Source organism: Micropterus salmoides, unplaced genomic scaffold (assembly GCF_014851395.1).
Source record: "Micropterus salmoides isolate LMB-PRFRI ecotype aquatic unplaced genomic scaffold, ASM1485139v1 Ms_hic_scaffold_14, whole genome shotgun sequence".
Lineage (NCBI taxonomy): Eukaryota > Metazoa > Chordata > Actinopteri > Centrarchiformes > Centrarchidae > Micropterus > Micropterus salmoides.
In genome coordinates, this window is record NW_024040485.1 from 31,617,275 (window position 1) to 31,635,505 (window position 18,231).

At 43.0% G+C, this 18,231-nt stretch overlaps 1 protein-coding gene across 1 annotated transcript; it reads left to right on the forward strand.

The window, feature by feature from the left end:
- Positions 1 to 2,417, forward strand: LOC119902701 (cAMP-responsive element-binding protein-like 2). The gene has a single exon (XM_038719058.1). The coding sequence runs from the start codon at positions 30 to 32 to the stop codon at positions 396 to 398; it is 369 nt and encodes a 122-aa protein (XP_038574986.1). The 5' UTR covers positions 1 to 29; the 3' UTR covers positions 399 to 2,417.
- The last annotated feature ends 15,814 nt before the right edge of the window (positions 2,418 to 18,231 follow it).

An 18,231-nucleotide genomic window follows, 5' to 3' on the forward strand; every position in this document is an offset into this window, starting at 1 on the left:
TAGCTGCTAGCACGCTAGCGTTCACCACAATGGATGAAAACAAGATGGTGGCTGGTAAAGTTAAGAAACCGGGCAAACGTGGCCGCAAATCTGCAAAGATCGACCTGAAGGCCAAACTGGAACGAAGCCGTCAGAGCGCCAGAGAGTGCAGAGCGAGGAAGAAGCTGAGGTACCAGTACCTGGAGGAACTGGTTTCCAGTAAGGAGAGAGCCATCTGCGCTCTGCGGGAGGAGCTGGAGATGTACAAGCAGTGGTGTTCGGCCATGGATCAGGGGAAGATCCCCTCCGAGATTAAAGCTCTGCTGACCGGAGACGACCAGAAAATGCCTCAAGGTGGCAGCAGCACCAAGTCGTCCAAGAACAGCAAGAACGGCATCAGCAGCAACGGCCAGGTGTAATCTGGCCCTGCGACAGAGACTGATGGAGGAAAACTGCTGCTGTCGATCGTCTACAATCAATATAATTAAGCATTCATTAAGAGCTGAAGTGACTCGCGGGAACATTCATGTACTTACAGGCTTATTTTCTACATTAGTTACTCTAATATCTTTAACAGTGAGATGCATTTATGTAGGTAATTCCTGAAACTTTCATTTTGATGTTTTCAGACCAGTTTAAGCTTCAGAATTTAAACATGTCACTCATTTCTCCTCCAGTTCAACACTTTTTATTCAACAAGCCTTTTTAACCCATCTGTTCTTCATCAAGGGTCGGAGACGGTTTCTCACCGTCTGCTTTCTAGAGCTTTTACAAATCCAAAATGCCTCTGAAGGAAGTTTCAGCCTGAGGCTACACCCACACTCCTACGCTTCAGTTTTAAAACGCAGACTTTCGGCTATGTTTACGCCTGCCGTCTGGACTGAAATGGCAAATCTGAAAACGAAGAAGTTTGAAAACGCTGCTGACCCCGTTTAGGTTTTCAAAACGATGGCGCAGACGCTCACCTTTTGGCTTCCTGATTGGCTCTTATCAGTCATGCAAATATTTAGTTTTGGTATTTATATTAAAATATTTTGTACTGTGTAAATAACACTTATACACCTTTACTGTGTATGTCGCAGTATTTACTTTGCGCCGCCACCGTTTCTCTGTCCTCCCGTGTTCCTTTCAGTAACAGTTCCACCTCGCTGTCGGTCCGTGCAGAGAAATCTCTGCTGTGGTTCTTCTCCATTGCTGTTCTTCGTGGATGGAGATCGTAGGAGTGTGTGTTGAGAGAGGAACCGTTTTAAGGAAGACGTTTTAATAAGATGAGATAAGATTTTTGAGATTTTTACCCATTCATGCAGTGGTTGAACTGAATTATTTTTTAATCAAAGCTTAACAGTATCAATTCCAAAATATTACCTGCAGTGCGACCTTTCGTGCATGTTTCTCAAGACTTGCTGCTGCATCAGACATGTTCAGCTTTGCACAAACGTCCACAGAAGTCCGCAGTTCTTCTTCTGTTCTTCCTGTCCAGCGGGGCATTGCGTGCATGGGTTAAAAAAAATGCTTCTCACGTGTTTCAGTAAAAAACTAAACTCAACATCTTTTTTCCATTCTAGTGATCCTAAAGAGAAAATTCTGCTCTTTAAAACTCATTTCTAAACACAGGATACTTGAGACATCCGTTCTTTAATCTCTCATTTCATATGGAGTTTCCTTTTTTTTCTTAAAATTTTCCATGTAAAGCTAGTGAGTATTAGGGCTGAACGATTAATCGAAATCTTTTCAAACTCACTAGATGACCTGAAATTTTCAAATCGCAGGAGGTGCAATATTTGTTAAAGATGCTTTGTGTGTGAAAATACCATTTTAAATTAAACATTTTGCTGCAGAGACGTCCGGGACTGCACATGAAAATCTACAGACTTAAGAAAACGTCTTTGTTTGGTACAGATCCTGGAAAAAAAAAATAAAATCACACCAGAATTCATTTTAAATATGTTTTTCAGTGAAAATGAAAATAATCACAGTAAGATGTTTTTTTTTCAAAATCGTTTAGTCCTATTGTGAAAAGTTCCTAATTTATGAATCATTTAGAGAAATTTTGGATTTGTAAAAGTTTTCTAAGCAGACTTTAAGGGCTGCAAATAACGATTAATTCCATTCATGGAATTTCACCACTAATTGATTAGTTGTTTGATCCATGAACTTGTCAGAAAATGGTGAAAATGTCGGTCACTGTTTCCCCAAAGCCCAAGAGGACCTCACGACCCAAATATATTCAGTTTACTGTCACAGAGGAGCAAAGAAACCAGAAAATATTCACATTTAAAAAGCTGGAATTAAGAGTTTTTGATTATTTTCTTTAATCGTTTTGAGTCTTTTTTTTATTTTTATCGATTGACGAATAATCAACTAATCGGTGAAGCTTTACAGATTTCTAAACGTAGTGTTTCTGAGTGACTGACCGATCGCTGTGATGAAGGTGGAGAGAGAAAAACATTTTGTGAATGGACCCGTGTTTTAAACTTAAAGGTATGTTGCTCTTCATGTTTGTGGATGTACTTTGCTCTTGTTGCTGCCCCGCTACATTGTTAGGAATTAAAATCTCGTCGTGGTTCTACAGTAGGCTATATTTTTTTAAACGTGACTAAAGATGGCCTTCCTGCTGTAGCGTTATTTTAAAGATCAGGAGGACAGGGAGTCGGAATGTACAGCGATGTTGATAAGTCTGTTGGATAAATCTGGAGATATATTTTTGTATTTTGTGTATCTGCTCAGAGGAAGCGTGTGCGAGTGTTTTGTGTTTTTGTTCGAGTCCGTCTGTTTCAGCACAACAGGTTGGACTTATTACTTAAAATGATGTGGTGATGATGAAGTACACAGAACGATGAGTGGGTTCACTGCCCAGAAGCTTCTCTCATCATTTAGTTTCCACATTTCTGTTTGTTGTTGTTTCTCACTTGAATCCAGTAGTTGCAGCATGCAAATCCTCACAGGCGTTAATTTCTGAATGTGTTTCAGGATTTTGTTTTTTGCCAGTGAGGTAATGTAAATGTAATGCCTCGTGTCTTACTGCTTTGATACTAGTTTGATGCTTTGCAACAATATCTGTGTCTGAACTCTTTTAGATGTCAAAGATAGTAAAAGAGTATTTGACTGAAAAAAAAAAAAAAAAAAAATGTTGGCATAGTGAGTAACGTTATAACTAATGAATATGGCGATGCAAAAGATCTCCGATCTTTGCTGATTTTTTTTTTTACCAAAACGGTTAACAGTGAACTAACTAATTAACCATAACTGTAATGCTAACGTTATGTTCCTGGACGACGTGGCAGTGCTGGACGACGTGGCGGTACTGGAGGCGGTGCTGGACAACGTGGCGGTGCTGGACGACGTGGCAGTGCTGGACAACGTGGCGGTGCTGGACGACGTGGCGGTACTGGAGGCGGTGCTGGACAACGTGGCGGTGCTGGACGACGTGGCAGTGCTGGACAACGTGGCGGTGCTGGACGACGTGGCGGTACTGGAGGCGGTGCTGGACGACGTGGCGGTGCTGGACGACGTGGCGGTGCTGGACGACGTGGCGGTGCTGGACGACGTGGCGGTGCTGGACGACGTGGCAGTGCTGGACAACGAGGCGGTGCTGGACGACGTGGCGGTGCTGGACAACGAGGCGGTGCTGGACGACGTGGCAGTGCTGGACGACGTGGCGGTAATTGAGGCGGTGCTGGACGACGTGGCGGTAATTGAGGCGGTGCTGGACAACGTGGCAGTGCTGGACGACGTGGCGGTACTGGAGCTGGACGACGTGGCAGTACTGGACAACGTGGCGGTGCTGGACGACGTGGCGGTGCTGGACGACGTGGCAGTGCTGGACAATGTGGCAGTGCTGGACGACGTGGCGGTACTGGAGAGGCAAAAGGTAATTGTAAGAATCTGTGGAGAAGCATGGATAAATTAATGGGAAGGAAAAAAATAAATCAGGAGCATTTAAAACTCAAAATCAATGGAATTGTTCAAAATGAGGGCTCTATTCTGGCTAAACATTACAATGATTATTTCTTGGATTCTGTATTAGATCTCGCGGAGACTTTTCCTGAAGTGAACTGCTGTGGAGATGATCATGGGGATGGTAATGCGTCTCACTGTAGGTTGCAGAATATAGATGAAGATAAAATAATATCAAATTTAAAAAATAGTAAAGCAAAGGATGTATTTGGACTTGATACATCACTTTTAAAAGAACATATAACTATTCTAACTCCTGTATTAACAATAGCTGTGAATCAATCTATAAAGGAAAATCATTTTCCTTTGGCGTTAAAAAAAGCAGTAGTCAAGCCGATTTTCAAGTCAGGAGACAAACTCTATGTGTCAAACTATCGACCTATTAGCATTCTGCCAGCCATCTCTAAGATCTTTGAGAAGGTGGTGGCAGAACAACTAGTAGAGCATCTCGACCACACTGATGCATTACATCCTTGCCAGTTTGGGTTCAGGAAAAGATACTCCACAGAGTCTGCGTGCTGCTACTTGATAGAAGATATTAAATCCAGTCTTGATGGTGGAGGTGTGGTAGGGGCGGTCTTTCTGGACTTGAGAAAGGCCTTTGATACAGTTAATCATCAGCTTCTCATTAGCAAACTATCTGATTTTTTTTCTTGACACAAATACAATAGCATGGATTCAATCTTACCTTAATGACAGACAACAATGCGTTGTGGTTGACAATAAAAAATCACCATTAAGATCCTGTAGCATGGGAGTGCCACAAGGTTCCATTCTGGGCCCCCTGCTTTTTACCCTTTACATAAATGATCTACCAACTGTGTGTAAGAGTAAAATCATCATGTATGCTGATGATACGGTGTTATATGCACATGGTAAAACTGCGGAAGAAGTCGCTCAAAAACTGACCAAAGAGATTAAGAAAGTTTCTTTGTGGCTGAAAAACTTATGCCTCACTCTAAATTTAGATAAGACTGTTTCAATGTTTTTCAGAAATCGTTCTAAAATACAAATCTACCCTAATATTTTAATTGAAGGACAAATCATTTCAAATCATGAACAGGTAAAATATTTAGGTGTCATATTGGAACCAAATTTAGGCTTTAAAAAACATATTAAAAAGTTATCAAATACAATAAAATTTAATATGGCACAATTCAGATACATTCAATGCAATGATAGTTCCTCATTTTCGATATTGTATGACAAGTTGGTCACAGGCTACTAAAACTGCCCTCAAGCCACTTGAGTCATTATATAAAACCTCTCTAAAGATTCACGATCAGAAAAGCAGACGATTTCATCACTGTCATATTCTTGTAAAATATCAATTTCTCAGCTTTGAAAATTTGATAATTCATACCAATCTGTGTTTGATGTATAAGATCCTTTATGACAACGCTGCTCCTCCTCTAAAACAATTTATCTCTTTGGGCTCTGAAACAACAACTCGAGCCACTAGATCTACAGTGCGAGGGGAATGCAGGATCCCTAAACGCAGGACAGCATTTGGAAACTCTGCTTTTTCTGGTGTGGCCGCTCGTCAGTGGAATATGTTACCTACAGAGTTGTTTAAAAGTACAAGTTCTTACACGTTCACACGTCAGGCAAAGAAATGGCTTTTATTAAATCAATTTTGTTCCCTTATGTGACCAGATGTATGTATGTGTGTATATAAGTGTGTGCTCTAAGCTCTGTATATGAAAGGTGTGAACATTTCCTTTTGTACATTTTTATTTTGTCATTGTAAATCTTATTATTCATGTATGTTTTTTATGTATCTTAACTTAACATCAGCCTGCCCAGGGACTACGGGTGAAAATTAGCTCTTGAGCTAAAACCTGGTACAATGCATCTTCCCCTTTGAGGTTAATGTTTATTGTACGTTGTCCCTGTTTCTCTAAATAAATAAATGAAATGAAATAAGAGATGTCGTCCTCCTTCATGACGAGGGATGGTCATGGTCATGGTCACTGCCAGCCTGAGAGTCAGCTTGGAGGTGCTTGTGAAGGCTGTACCACTGCCACATTTCCTGGAATGTGAAGGACCTGAAGCGGCCCTGGCCTTAAATGGCCCTTGATCTCCAGGTGGCAGGAGACTGGAGGAAACAACTGCACGGATTTGAGCAGGTAATCCTTCACCCACTCATCGCTGATTCCAGCTTTCCTGTGTGGTTGACGGCTCTCTTTGATTTGGCAGTCCAGGATGCTAAAATATAGAACATGATATTTGATAGAAGAAAAGACAAACTGTACAAAGTTTGATTGACTGTTTAGTGAAACATACTCACTATTTAACGTATCCTACATCATTTTCCACCAGCCACTTGTACTTTCCAAAAGTAATAATTAGCTGACCAAGAAACTGCGTCTTTCGGAGTTTCCGTGATTATCTGGCATCTCCTTTTAGCTGCAGATTTTAGACATTGGAAGTGTTGTTATAACTATAAAATAACAATATAAGAATTCTAGTGCACTGCTGTGGCATGGCATGCAGTACTGCACAGGATAGGTCAGGCGGACACTACATGGACCATATGTTGGTCGTGCATCTATGACACTAATGCAGATATATTACCTTCTCAATAGCCGTCTTCGGATCCCTCAGCCTGCTGTCGTCATATGCTTGGGATGTCTTTGACGACTGGCATGACCTGGCTTCCTTTGTTGCCTTTAGAAGGCATTGTTGCCTATCCTGTGGCACACTTGTGTCCAGAATACACAAGACAGGCATCAACAGATCCATTCCAGGTCTCTTAGATGAAAAACATTAAACTCTTTAAGTGTTTTGGGACAATATCCTTGTTTGTAGGTACAGCAAAACACACATGTATGAAAGGGCTGCTTAATGATTATGTAATGACACACGCTGGAAGAAAATTCTTTAGAATGAGCATGACGAACACAAGTGGTAATGATGAAGACGGCAGAAATATCCCAGTCTTCTCCTGTGACTCACCTGCTGAATGACGAGCTGTCTTACACTCCATCCTCTGTCCTCACTCTCTGTAAGAACATGTTAGGCCACTTAAATGTGCATACTTTTTTCTCACTTATTAAGCCACACATACAGCCAGTGGGGCTCTGGAACTCTTTTACAACGGTGAGAAAGACGTTTAGAAGCCAGGTGACACGTTTTGTTCGTACAATGGAGAATGCTGCTGTTATCTACAGGCTAAACACTATCCCAGTTTAATCAAACACTATCCCAGTTTAATCAAACACTATCCCAGTTTAATCAAACACTATCCCAGTTTAATCAAACACTATCCCAGCTGCAAGAGGGGGGCAGGACATAACAAATGACCAGCTCTGTGGCTCCTCATCGCGACTGATCGATATGGCAAAGAGTATCTGCTCAGAGAGGGCCCTAGAAATGGTTTTAGAAGAGAGACAAGCTTTGGAAGATGATGAAGAGTTTCTGTCAAATCTGGCAGGGAGTTTGAAGAAGGGGGGGGGCTCGTATTAGTTGCGCCGACCAGCATGAATATGTGTTCAATGGGGCTGATTTTTCATACATACTGTTCCACAGTCTTGATTATAATTAAGTGAAACAAAGAACAAAACAAAACAAACCCCGTCGGGACTGACACGACTGCAACTGTTTAAAACATTATCAACGATTTGCTAGTGTTGTTTTCTACAGACTTTACTGGGCTTTGAAGCTAATATTAAAGGTAATTTCAGGATATTGTTTTACTATCAGAGCCTGCAAATGGGCAAAGAATGAGCGGCATTACTTTACACATTAAGCCGGTCAGGTTAACAGTTAGGCTAATTAAAACTTAGTCCAAAAGTTCATTCATATCACAAATCCTTACCTTGAAGTAGGCTATGAAATGGAGTTATTTTCCTTAATCCACAGTTCACGATCAGCCACAGGATGCCGGCGGCTGTCAATCACGGCGAGGATGCGGGAGGAGCTCTGGCGCTAGATGAAGTCCAATTGGTTGAGAGTGCAGAGTTCAGCCGCTCTGTAGACTCTCCGCCAATCACATGTAGACGCTTTAGACTCGGGGCCAATAGACGACTCGCAATTGTGTACAGTCTACAAGAGGATTGCACTGCGCCAGCACCGACATCTCACCTAAGGACAATTTAGGGTCACCAATCAAACTAGACCGCATGTCTTTGGACGGTGGGAGGAAGCCGGAGCACCCGGAGAGAACTCACGCAGAGAACATGCAAACTCCACACAGAAAGGCCGGGACAAACGGGGTTCGAACCCACGACCTTCTTGCAGTGAGGCGACAAAGAAACTAAACCCAGGAGCCAAACCAGGAACTAGTCGCTTGTTTTCACCGCAGGAACCCAGGAGCCGTTTCAGGAACTCCAGAACCTGACCTGTGTTTCCAGCAGAGGAACCAGGGGCCACATTTAGCTCCTCAGGGGCGGGGTTTGGAGGACTGAATGTCACTGATTGGTCAAACATTAACCTCGGAACCTCCTGGATATTTTCTGTACGCACGACCTTTGTTTTACAAAATGTCTCCGTCACAAATGATGTAATTAAGGCAAAATACTGGAAGTGAAATAAAGACTTCAGCGGACGAGAGCCCCGCATTTCTACTAACTAACTGTTAACTATTTAACCGGTGTAAAAAGAGAGAGGTGGTAGTTTTATGGGGGTTATCTTCTAAACCCAGCAGGTCGTCGACAGCAGACAGGATCTCCGGGTCTCTGTTCAGTAAACACAAGCAGCAGCATCACTCTGTGCTTTGTCTCTCTGTGGGACTGAACACCGGACACTATCTGCAGCAGCATCGAGACGCGTGTTTGAACCAAATCTGGTCTCTGGCTGAGGTGCAGCTGAAGTTCCTGCGGTGGAAACCGTCAGCAGGGTCGGTACCTTCTCGGCCACCTCTCGACCGACTGTACGCTGGTTCCATACAGGCGGTTGTTGTACTGGCCCGCCTCGATGAACCTGTGGTCCTGGATGTCCTTCTCCATCTGCTCTCTGGACACCACAAAGTGATAATCTCTGCCGTCCACCTCGTAGTCCCGCTTCGGCCGGGTCGTATCTGAGAGAGGGGGAACAAGAACGAGGTCCTGATCAGAGAGATCGTCAGATACCTGACCGAGAACACGACCCGACATGCCGTCATCGCTTTGAACTGGGTCCTACGTCTGAAGGGGACACCTGAAGAGAAATCATGAATGTTTCCGGCTGCAGAACACATTTAGTTTAGTTTAGCTTTCACTGATGTGTGTTTACAGCATGTGCTGCCTACTTTCTACTCTCACGTCACTCTGTAGCTCTCTGAATCTGTATGAAACTGATTTCTTACAAATAAAAGTGAACGATCAGTCAGCGCTGAGAAAGTGTTTCAGTTCCATCCACTGTGGGAATCACAAGTGGGACCTTTAAATAAAATAATATAACAGAGTCTGATCAGTTGTGTCTAAAAGTCAAAACAACAACTCCGCCATGTTTGTAGTTCTTCTGTAAATCGAAGCAGTTCAAGTCCAGTGAAAAACTTTAAATGGCACCAAAGTCAGCAGCAAACTGTCAAAATAAAAACAACGTTTACGTCACCAAAACAGACATTTTCAGATCTAAAATTAACAATTAAATGAAGGACTTTAGTTCATTATTTCACTGTAGGATCAACTGATGTCCAGCTGCTCTGTCTTCCTTCTTTAATATTATTTATAATAAATATGATCCAGTCCAAATAAAGCAGCTGAGCACCTTGGAGCAGCCTGTTAATACAGCCTGTTTTAGCTTCTCTGCATTGGCTTCCAGTAAAATCCAGAATAGAATTTAAAATCCTTCTTCTCACCTACAAAGCTCTTAATGATCAGGCACCATCTTATCTTAAAGAGCTCATAGTACCTTACTACCCCACCAGAGCACTGCGCTCCCACAATGCACCTGTGGTTCCTAGAGTCCCCAAAAGTAGACCGGGAGCCAGAGCGTTCAGCTATCAAGCTCCTCTCCTGTGGAACCAGGTTCCAGTTTGGGTTCAGGAGGCAGACACCGTCTCCACATTTAAGGGTGGCTGACCGCCCTGAGTCACGGTTCTGTTTGTGGTCTCTACCTCCTAAAAGGGAGTTTCTACTTGTCTCTGTCTCTGAGTGCTGCTCACTGTGGGAACTGTTGGATCTGTTAATAATATCACACAGAGGACGGTCCTGATCTGATCTGTGTGAAACGTGCAGTGAGATAACTTCTGTTATGAACTGATACAGTATATATCAGGTTTTACAGCTGGTTCTAAGGTTCCTGGGTTTGAAGATAAATCTGGACCAGCTGAGGGCAGCAGATGATGGATTTAGTCTCTAATAATCAGAGTTTGATCATTAAAGAAGCTCATGAAGTCGTTCCTACTGAGGGCTATAGGAATACATGTGACTCTCTGTCAGCCTGGCTACAGTGCTGAAAAGAGACTTATTCTGATTTTCCTCCATTAATGACGAGTAACAGGCTGCTTAATCAATCTATAGGAAATCAATCGGCAACTATTTTGATAATGGATTTGAGAATTTGCTGCTTTTCTTGTTCTGACAGTAAATTACAGTAAACTGAATATTTTGACTCATCGAGACGTTTGATGATCAATTAGCTGAAACAGATTAACTGATAATCAAAGTCAGTTAGTTACAGCCCATAAGTAGAAGTCTTATTAGTATTAGTAGCAGCAGCCACAGTAGTAGTAGTACTGCCTGGTAGTAGTAGTTTTAGTAGTAGAGGCCTTGTGTGTGAGTCAGTGTGTTGTTGCAGACACTAGAGGGCAGCAGTGTGAAGGATTTGTTCTACACAGTAACAGCAGTACAGTAGTCGCAGCAGTATTAGTATTAATAGCAGTAGTAGTAGTATCAGGTGGAGACGCAGTGTGTTGTTGCAGACACTAGAGGGCAGCAGTGTGAAGGATTTGTTCTACACAGTAACAGCAGTACAGTAGTCGCAGCAGTATTAGTATTAATAGCAGTAGTAGTAGTATCAGGTGGAGACGCAGTGTGTTGTTGCAGACACTAGAGGGCAGCAGTGTGACAGTTATAATCCTGACAGCATGCAGAACTTTTTTATGGAGACATTTTGACACGTGACAGCAGGAAAACTTGTGTTTGTCATTAATAACAAGATTAACTGTGTCTGTTGTACTATTATATATTCTCTCCTCAGATTCTTCTTCCTCCTCATTAATGTGCAGCAGGATGTTGCTGCTGTAGTTGTTGAGCTGCAGCTCATTCTGAACTGTTTAGTATCAGACTGCAGCTGATGATTCTTTTCATTCTGGATCAACCTGCTGATTATTTCCTCCACTTCATCTTTGCTGTTTAAGTTTAGTGATCTAGTGACATTTGATATTGCACACATACAGACAGCGGTTCAAAGTAACCGTGGACATTTACTCAAGTACTGGACTGAAGTACACATTAGAGGTACTTTACCACTTTCTGCTACTTTATATTTCTACTCCACTACAATTCAGAGGGAAATTTTACTTTCTATTAAGAATAACAAAGTGAAACATCATGTATCTTTAATGAAGAGACTGAACAACAGAACACTAAATAAAGATGTGATGCTGTGTGTGGAAAAGGTTTCATGTGTCGTAGAAATGAAATGATGAAATGTGAGGGGACGTTTAAGGGTTAAAGTCACAGTTTGTACTTTTGTATTTTCATCCCAGCTGTTAAACAACAGATAACAGTCTGTGTTACTAAATTCAGCACCAACCTGAATGTGTTTGTGCTAACAGGAATGTTTGTTTGTATTTCTGCATCATCGTGAGCCAGATTTTTTATCTGCGGTCAGATTCAAATCAAGACGAAGAAACTTCTCAGTGAATCAGTTCAGAGAAACAGAGAAGTCTGGGAAACAAGAAGCATTTAGAAACAACGTTAAAATAATGAGAAGAACAGAAAGATAAATAGTGTCAGTAAGAAATGAATCTGCTGGCTGACAGTAACCTTCATCTTCTTTTTCAACAACAGACATTTGAAGATTGAACACAAACAGGATTTTGGAGAATGAAGGTCTCAGTGTGACGAACCACACAATGAAAACAAGAAGCTGGTTCCACTTTTTATACTAGAGAGACACAACTACATGTTCCTGCCTTGAACTGATGATTTTCACTGTTAGAATCAGCCGGTTTGTAGTTTTCCTTCTTTCTAATGTAGCTGTAGTGATTTGAAATATTTCAATAGAGGAGATGAACTGTAATAAAGCAGAATGAGCTCCGACTCAGCAGAAAACCACACAGCAGCTTCAGCTGAGCTGTCAATCAGCAGCAGCAGCCTTATCTGTCCGCCGCAGGGGCTGATGGGAGGTCTGAGGACCCGTTAGAAACCACGCGGCCCTCGTCTGATCTCACAGCTCGTCCTTGTTTGGCCTCAGCTGCATCAGAGCGCCACTTCTCCCCAGGTTCACCAGAGGAAACACCACTGCACACAATGCTTTTCCTCCCAGCTGCTGCTCTGTGCTGTCTGTGTTCAGGTGAGTGTTTCCAGCCAATCAGGAGCCAGCAAACTCCACCTGGAACAAACACTGTCACACTGACCTTCATCTATCTGTCTGTGTCTCTACAGCGCTGGTTGCCATGGCAGCAGGGCTGATTCAGGATTTAACATGGACCAGGAGAGTCGATGAAACTGTTTCCTTCAGCTGTCGAGGAACTGACCAGTGTGGCAGTAAATTATGTATACTGGTACCAGAAGAAAGACACAGAAACATTCACAAGAATTCTTGCTATTCGGAGAAGGGATGGTCAGATTTCTTCAGGTTTCAATCACCCTCAGAAAGATGATTTCTCAGCTGTGAATAATCAGAACGGCTGTGAGTTGCAGATCCAGAAAGTTAAACCCTCTCATTCAGCCACCTACTACTGCGCCTGTTGGAAGTTTGATCTCCACAGTGAGAAATGATCCGTGCAGCCTGAACAAAAACCAGCAGATGTCAAACAGTGTTTGTGACAGGAAGAGAGCAGTAAACCACAGCCCAGGTTCACATATTTCACCTCCATCTCAGCCAGAGTCACAAACATACTGAGCTGAGGGATTTCTTTAATATTCTATTGATTTCTATTTGATCAGATATTCCAGCAGGTTTCTTGTTGTTCCACACAGTGAGGACAAACTAGCAGCACAGAAGCACAATGAGCAAACAAGATAAAGAGGAAACTAAATAAAAATATAATCCTGATTCACTTTATGAAGTAATCCTTAAAGTAAATGATATATAATAGATAAAGTTTCCAGCCAGATGTTCCAGATGCAGATTAAAGTCGTCCTCTTTGTTCTGCTGCTGGAATAAAGTCCATTCCTCCCTCACAATACTAATCTGCTCTGAATGAAAACCCTTCCAGCAGCACTTGTTGTTTAACAGCTTTCAGTAGATTTCAGCAGATCATTTCACTTTCTTCCATTTTAAAAGCCAAATCTTGGACACATGTCAGGTCAGGATGTTGCCCTTCTAGCAGCGGCTTATTAGGACGCTGGTTCTGTTGCCAGGTTTCCATAAATGTCCTGTGGATGTTTCTGCTTCCCAGAGGATGAATCCTAACATTTATGGTGACCTCCTGACCTTTCCTCTAGCGCCACCATCAGGACAACAGTTTCTCTACACCAACACTTCAGCATCTTCAAAGTTAACGGCTTGATTTTTGATCAACTCACTGAAAACTTTATCTGGAATATTTACTGACACACTGTAAACCGTTTTACTCTCCCTGCGAGTTTGCTTCCTACTTTCTGCTCGGTGTTTATATTCCACCGCAGGCCAACGTGCACGACGCACAGCGCACGCTGGCCGACCAGATACTGCGAGTAGAGCGACTAACCTGGACTCCCTTTTTATTGTTCTTGGTGACTTTAAGGAAGGAAACCTCAGCCATGAACTCCCCAAATACAGTCAGTTTGTTAAATGAGACCAGAACATTCTGGATCACTCAAGTCCAGGATTAGCAAGGCGTCCCCCTTGGACTCTGCGTTGTGTTTCTAACATGTGGTGGGGAGAGAAGAAAACAGAGGTGGGTAGTAAAGAGTTACATTTACTCTATTAATTGAGTAGATTTTTACAGAAAAGTTTTACTCCACTACATTTGAGACATTCATTGCACTACTTCCCTATTTATTTATTTCCCATTCCAACCGTGTGCCATGGCGCTGTTGGTCCTGCAGTTACCACCACAGGCTCTTTGGTTTGCTTGTTCCTGTGTTTTTGACGTGTCACATCTGCTTATTAGTTTCTCAATGTCCTTGTTTATTCCAGGCCAGAAAACTGTGTCTCTCGCCCGTCTTTTGCATTTCTCGACACCAAGATGACCTTCATGGATCCCGTGTAGTATGTCCTGTCTCATCTTTTCTGGAATAACAATGATGTGGTAGAACTGTGGACAGGATCCCACAGGCCATCCATTTTTCATGTTCTCAATGACTCACTGCAGCTCCGTATCTTTTGAAGTTTCATGAGCTATTTGTCTGGACTTTTCATCTGACACAGGAAGTGCAGAAGACACCATGTTCACGTGATCTTGAACGTCCTCTGCAAATCTGCAATTATCAGGTGGAGATCAGCTCAAAGTCATATCTCTGCTTTTTCATCATCAAACGCTGAATCCTTGGCGACATCTCGCTCAGATTCTTTTTGACCATGGCGACTAGCGGGCGATGGTCTGTTTCCACCGTGAAAGATGGTAGGTCATAAATGTAGCTGTGGAACCGCTCCAGGCCAAACACAAGTCCCAGGCATTCTTTTCTATTTGAGCGTATCTACACTCAGTCTCTGTCATGGATCTGGATGCATAGGCTACTGGTTTCCAGTGCTCACCTTCAGCTCGTAAAAGTACTGCACCAATCCCGTTCTTTGAGGCGTCTGTCGACACTTTGATCCTCTTCGCCGGGTCGTAGAATGCCAATACAGGTGCAGTTGTCAGGGTTTCTCTGAGCTTTTGCCGTTCATGCTGAGAGATTATGATAGCATGATTTGTGTATTACTCAGGGGAACCACTAGTATTGTGTTTTCTTATATTGATCTCTGATGTATTTTATAGGTAGAAGTTTATATGTTGCTTTATCATTTATTAAACTCGACCTGATTTGTGTGTTTTTTGGAGAGGTGCAGAAACAGGGGGTCTCTGCATGATCAGATAAGGACACTTACTTAGCACCAATGGGTGAGGGGTGGTTTGGAATGTGGTACAAAACATCTCTTCTCATCTCATGGCTACGTATAATTTTAATCCAGTTATGAAAATTAATATTTCCGGGAATATTAATTTATGACTTGAAACTAGGAGCACCACCTAAAGATTTGCTTGTCCGCCCAAAGCTTTAGGTCCTTGAGTAAAGCCTGAGAATTACACAAATTTCCGGTAATTCATTAGTTGTTACTGGTTCCGTTTTCTGAAATCGTAAACTCTAGTCAATCAGTCAATCTCAAATCTGAGGGTGAGTTCTATACAGGGACTCTAGATTCTTAATAACACACACACAACATCACTGTGCTCAAGGTGAATTGATTAACTAACTAAAGAGAGTACAATAGTGGTATTATTACAGGGACAACAGTCAATATGACACCCAGGAGGTAATGAACAGGGTGGCCTACGTAAGGCTCGATTGGATTTCAGTTTATATTGTAGAGGGAGAGAATTCTACGAGTATGAGGGAACGAATGACCGAAATTAGGTTGCAGATTTAGTTTGACTAATCTAAGGGTTTATTAACTGTGGATGGAGCCACTAGAGAACACCAACGAGTCACAGAGGGTGGTTTGTTTTGCCCTACCGTTGCCGCAGGTCCCGTAGCGAGGCTCGACTGCCGGTTGGCTCGTGGAGTCGGTTCTGGCCCGACCCCAGTGGCTTTTTCGAGTTGAGTTCGAAACCGGTGGATTTGTTCCGGAGTCCTTTGTGGGAAGCGCTTGCAGCAACGGGCCGTCAGCCAAGGCTTTTACTCTGATCTCAGTTCGTTTGGTGTCGCTATAGCGGAGCCCACTCAGGGTTCTGTCGTCAGAGCCGTGGTTTCATTTATTCAAGGCCATAAATGAAGGCTTCTGAGTTTCTGGTCCAAAGTTGTTCAAAAACTACCGGATCAGGTTGCAACAACAAAATCAAATAAACACACATTCGCCGTATTCGCGAGGCCTCGAATATCGGCTGTTTAATGTTGCTGAGATTAAACAGGCAGCTCCAAACAAAAAATCAAAAATCAAACTCCCGCTAAGAAAATTGGGATTCAGGGTCGTAGCTTTCTCAGCTCGTCTGAAGAAAATTTAAGTACGAAACGGAAAAAGATCGGAATTTCAAAAAGTAAAGGAAGTTAAGAGAGCGTATAGGTTTAGTTTCAAGAGAGTTTTTTAGAGAAGAGGTGAGCCAGAAGACAACAAGGCCCTTTTATTTGACTTCATTAGGTAGTGGTGACGTCAATTTGGGAGTGGGTCTCAGGGGAAGTCACCCCAAAGGGGTTAACTTTCTTTTGGGATACGTTGCGCGTATTTCCCTTTAATCTCACTTGCCTGGCAGATCTTGACGGCCCCTTCCAGCGTCAGCTCCGTTTCCCGCAGTAGCCTTTCCTCCACACCAAACACGACCTGGTCTCGGAGCATGGAGTCCTTCAGTGTAGCAAAGTTGCATGACTGTGCTTTGAGCTTCAAGTCGGTCAGAAAGCTATCAAAGGGTTCACGATGCTGCTTCGAGCACTTTATCAAGTTTGTCTTTGTCATCTTCACTGTCGTATACGAAGGTATTACACACTTCTATGGCTTGAGGGCCTGCTATTGTTAGCAGTAACGCTACCTTCCTTGCATCAGACTTCGTCTCTAGACCCATGATTTACAGCTGAAATTGCTGCTTGAAGATGCGCCAATTGCTGTCGACATTCCCCGTTAGTTTCAAAGTCTCCGGTGGCTTTAACGAATCCATGTCGCTGTTCACAGTGCACCTCGTTCTGGTTTTACTCCTGGTACCATGTTTTGTTCATTATTCTTCATGAAAATAAACTGTGACCACTCTTGTGCAAACTCTATGGGTTTCTTTATTCCTCATGCTAGCCAGTCAACAACAACTTCCTCTGCTGCCTCCCTGTACCTAAAACATCAATCCCTTGTTCCCACAAACCACTACTGACACCGTTTGGTACAATGTGGTCATCCAGGGCGTCGGCCCTTCATCATCGTCACTGATCAGGAGGGAGGCCCCTTTCTGCAGATTGGTTGTGAAGGCGGTGGAGCTCTGGTGACCCCTTTCCTCCGGTGCACAAGCATCGCATCAAAGTTTGTTTTTTTACCCACCAACAACTTCAGCTTCACCAAAAGGAACGTCAGTGTCACTGAGTTAAATTTCTTTTTGTAGCTTCTCTGTCAGACGAGCAGACGAGGAACGGGAAAAAGCCTCGGCAGTCCCGATGCACTCGGAGAGTCACGCTGGGAGCCCCATGACCGAAGCCGCCGCGCCGACTCAGCGACCGCCGGGCCGCTACCGTTCTAGCAACGCCGATAGGATCAGAGTAGTTTCACTCATGGTTTCAGCCCTGCCACGCCCAGAGGCGTTCCCATAGTGTCGTCACCGACGCAGTTCGAGTTCCCTCGAAGGGGAACGAGGTAGTGCAAAGTCAACTTTATACCAAAAAACATTCAGTGCAAAAAAATGATCTAAAAACAATACAAATGTTTTTAATATTAAGATGTCTGTGAAGTTAAATAAAAATATTATGAACATAAAAATAAATCTAAGTTAATATAAGGGTAAAACTAAATAGAGCTAAAGTTTTATCCTGCACTATTTCCACAGAATAAATGCTCGGTACACAGCAAGCTGGCAAAAATTACAGCCAACACTTCAGAGCAAAACACGAGTGCTTCTTACTCAAACCCACACCAAAGTGTATCTTAATATCTTAATAACACAAAGATGAACAGATTAACTGGAGGGGGGTCACAGTGTCTGACTCAGTTGTGTTTCTCCATTCTGCCTCTCTGTCCTTCCTTTCAGACACATTCCCACCTCTCATTACCATTTCTCCACCTGTCCACCAGGTGTCCTCAGATGTTTCCATCTGTCTCAGTCACCTGACTCCCACATCCAGCCACTCTCCCCCGCACTGAGCTAACATCTTTCCCACCATTCCCATCACCTGACCTCCCCGCCCACCTGCTCACCTGTTCCTCATTTCCCTCACAAAGCTCAGTGTATAGTTTTTTGTCGAATCTCCTCCTTAGGTACGCTGTAGCCTATGCATAGCCACGTGTGGAGAATATTTCTTAAGGGGCTTTGTTGATGTGACAGGGAAAAGTAAGACAGCTCTAGCTTAGAGTAATTTAGCTGACCCCATAAGTGTTTTCTGACATTCT

Bases quoted from the DNA above. Each gene is read 5' to 3' on its own strand.
- LOC119902701 (XM_038719058.1), top strand. From the start codon at position 30: ATGGATGAAAACAAGATGGTGGCTGGTAAAGTTAAGAAACCGGGCAAA.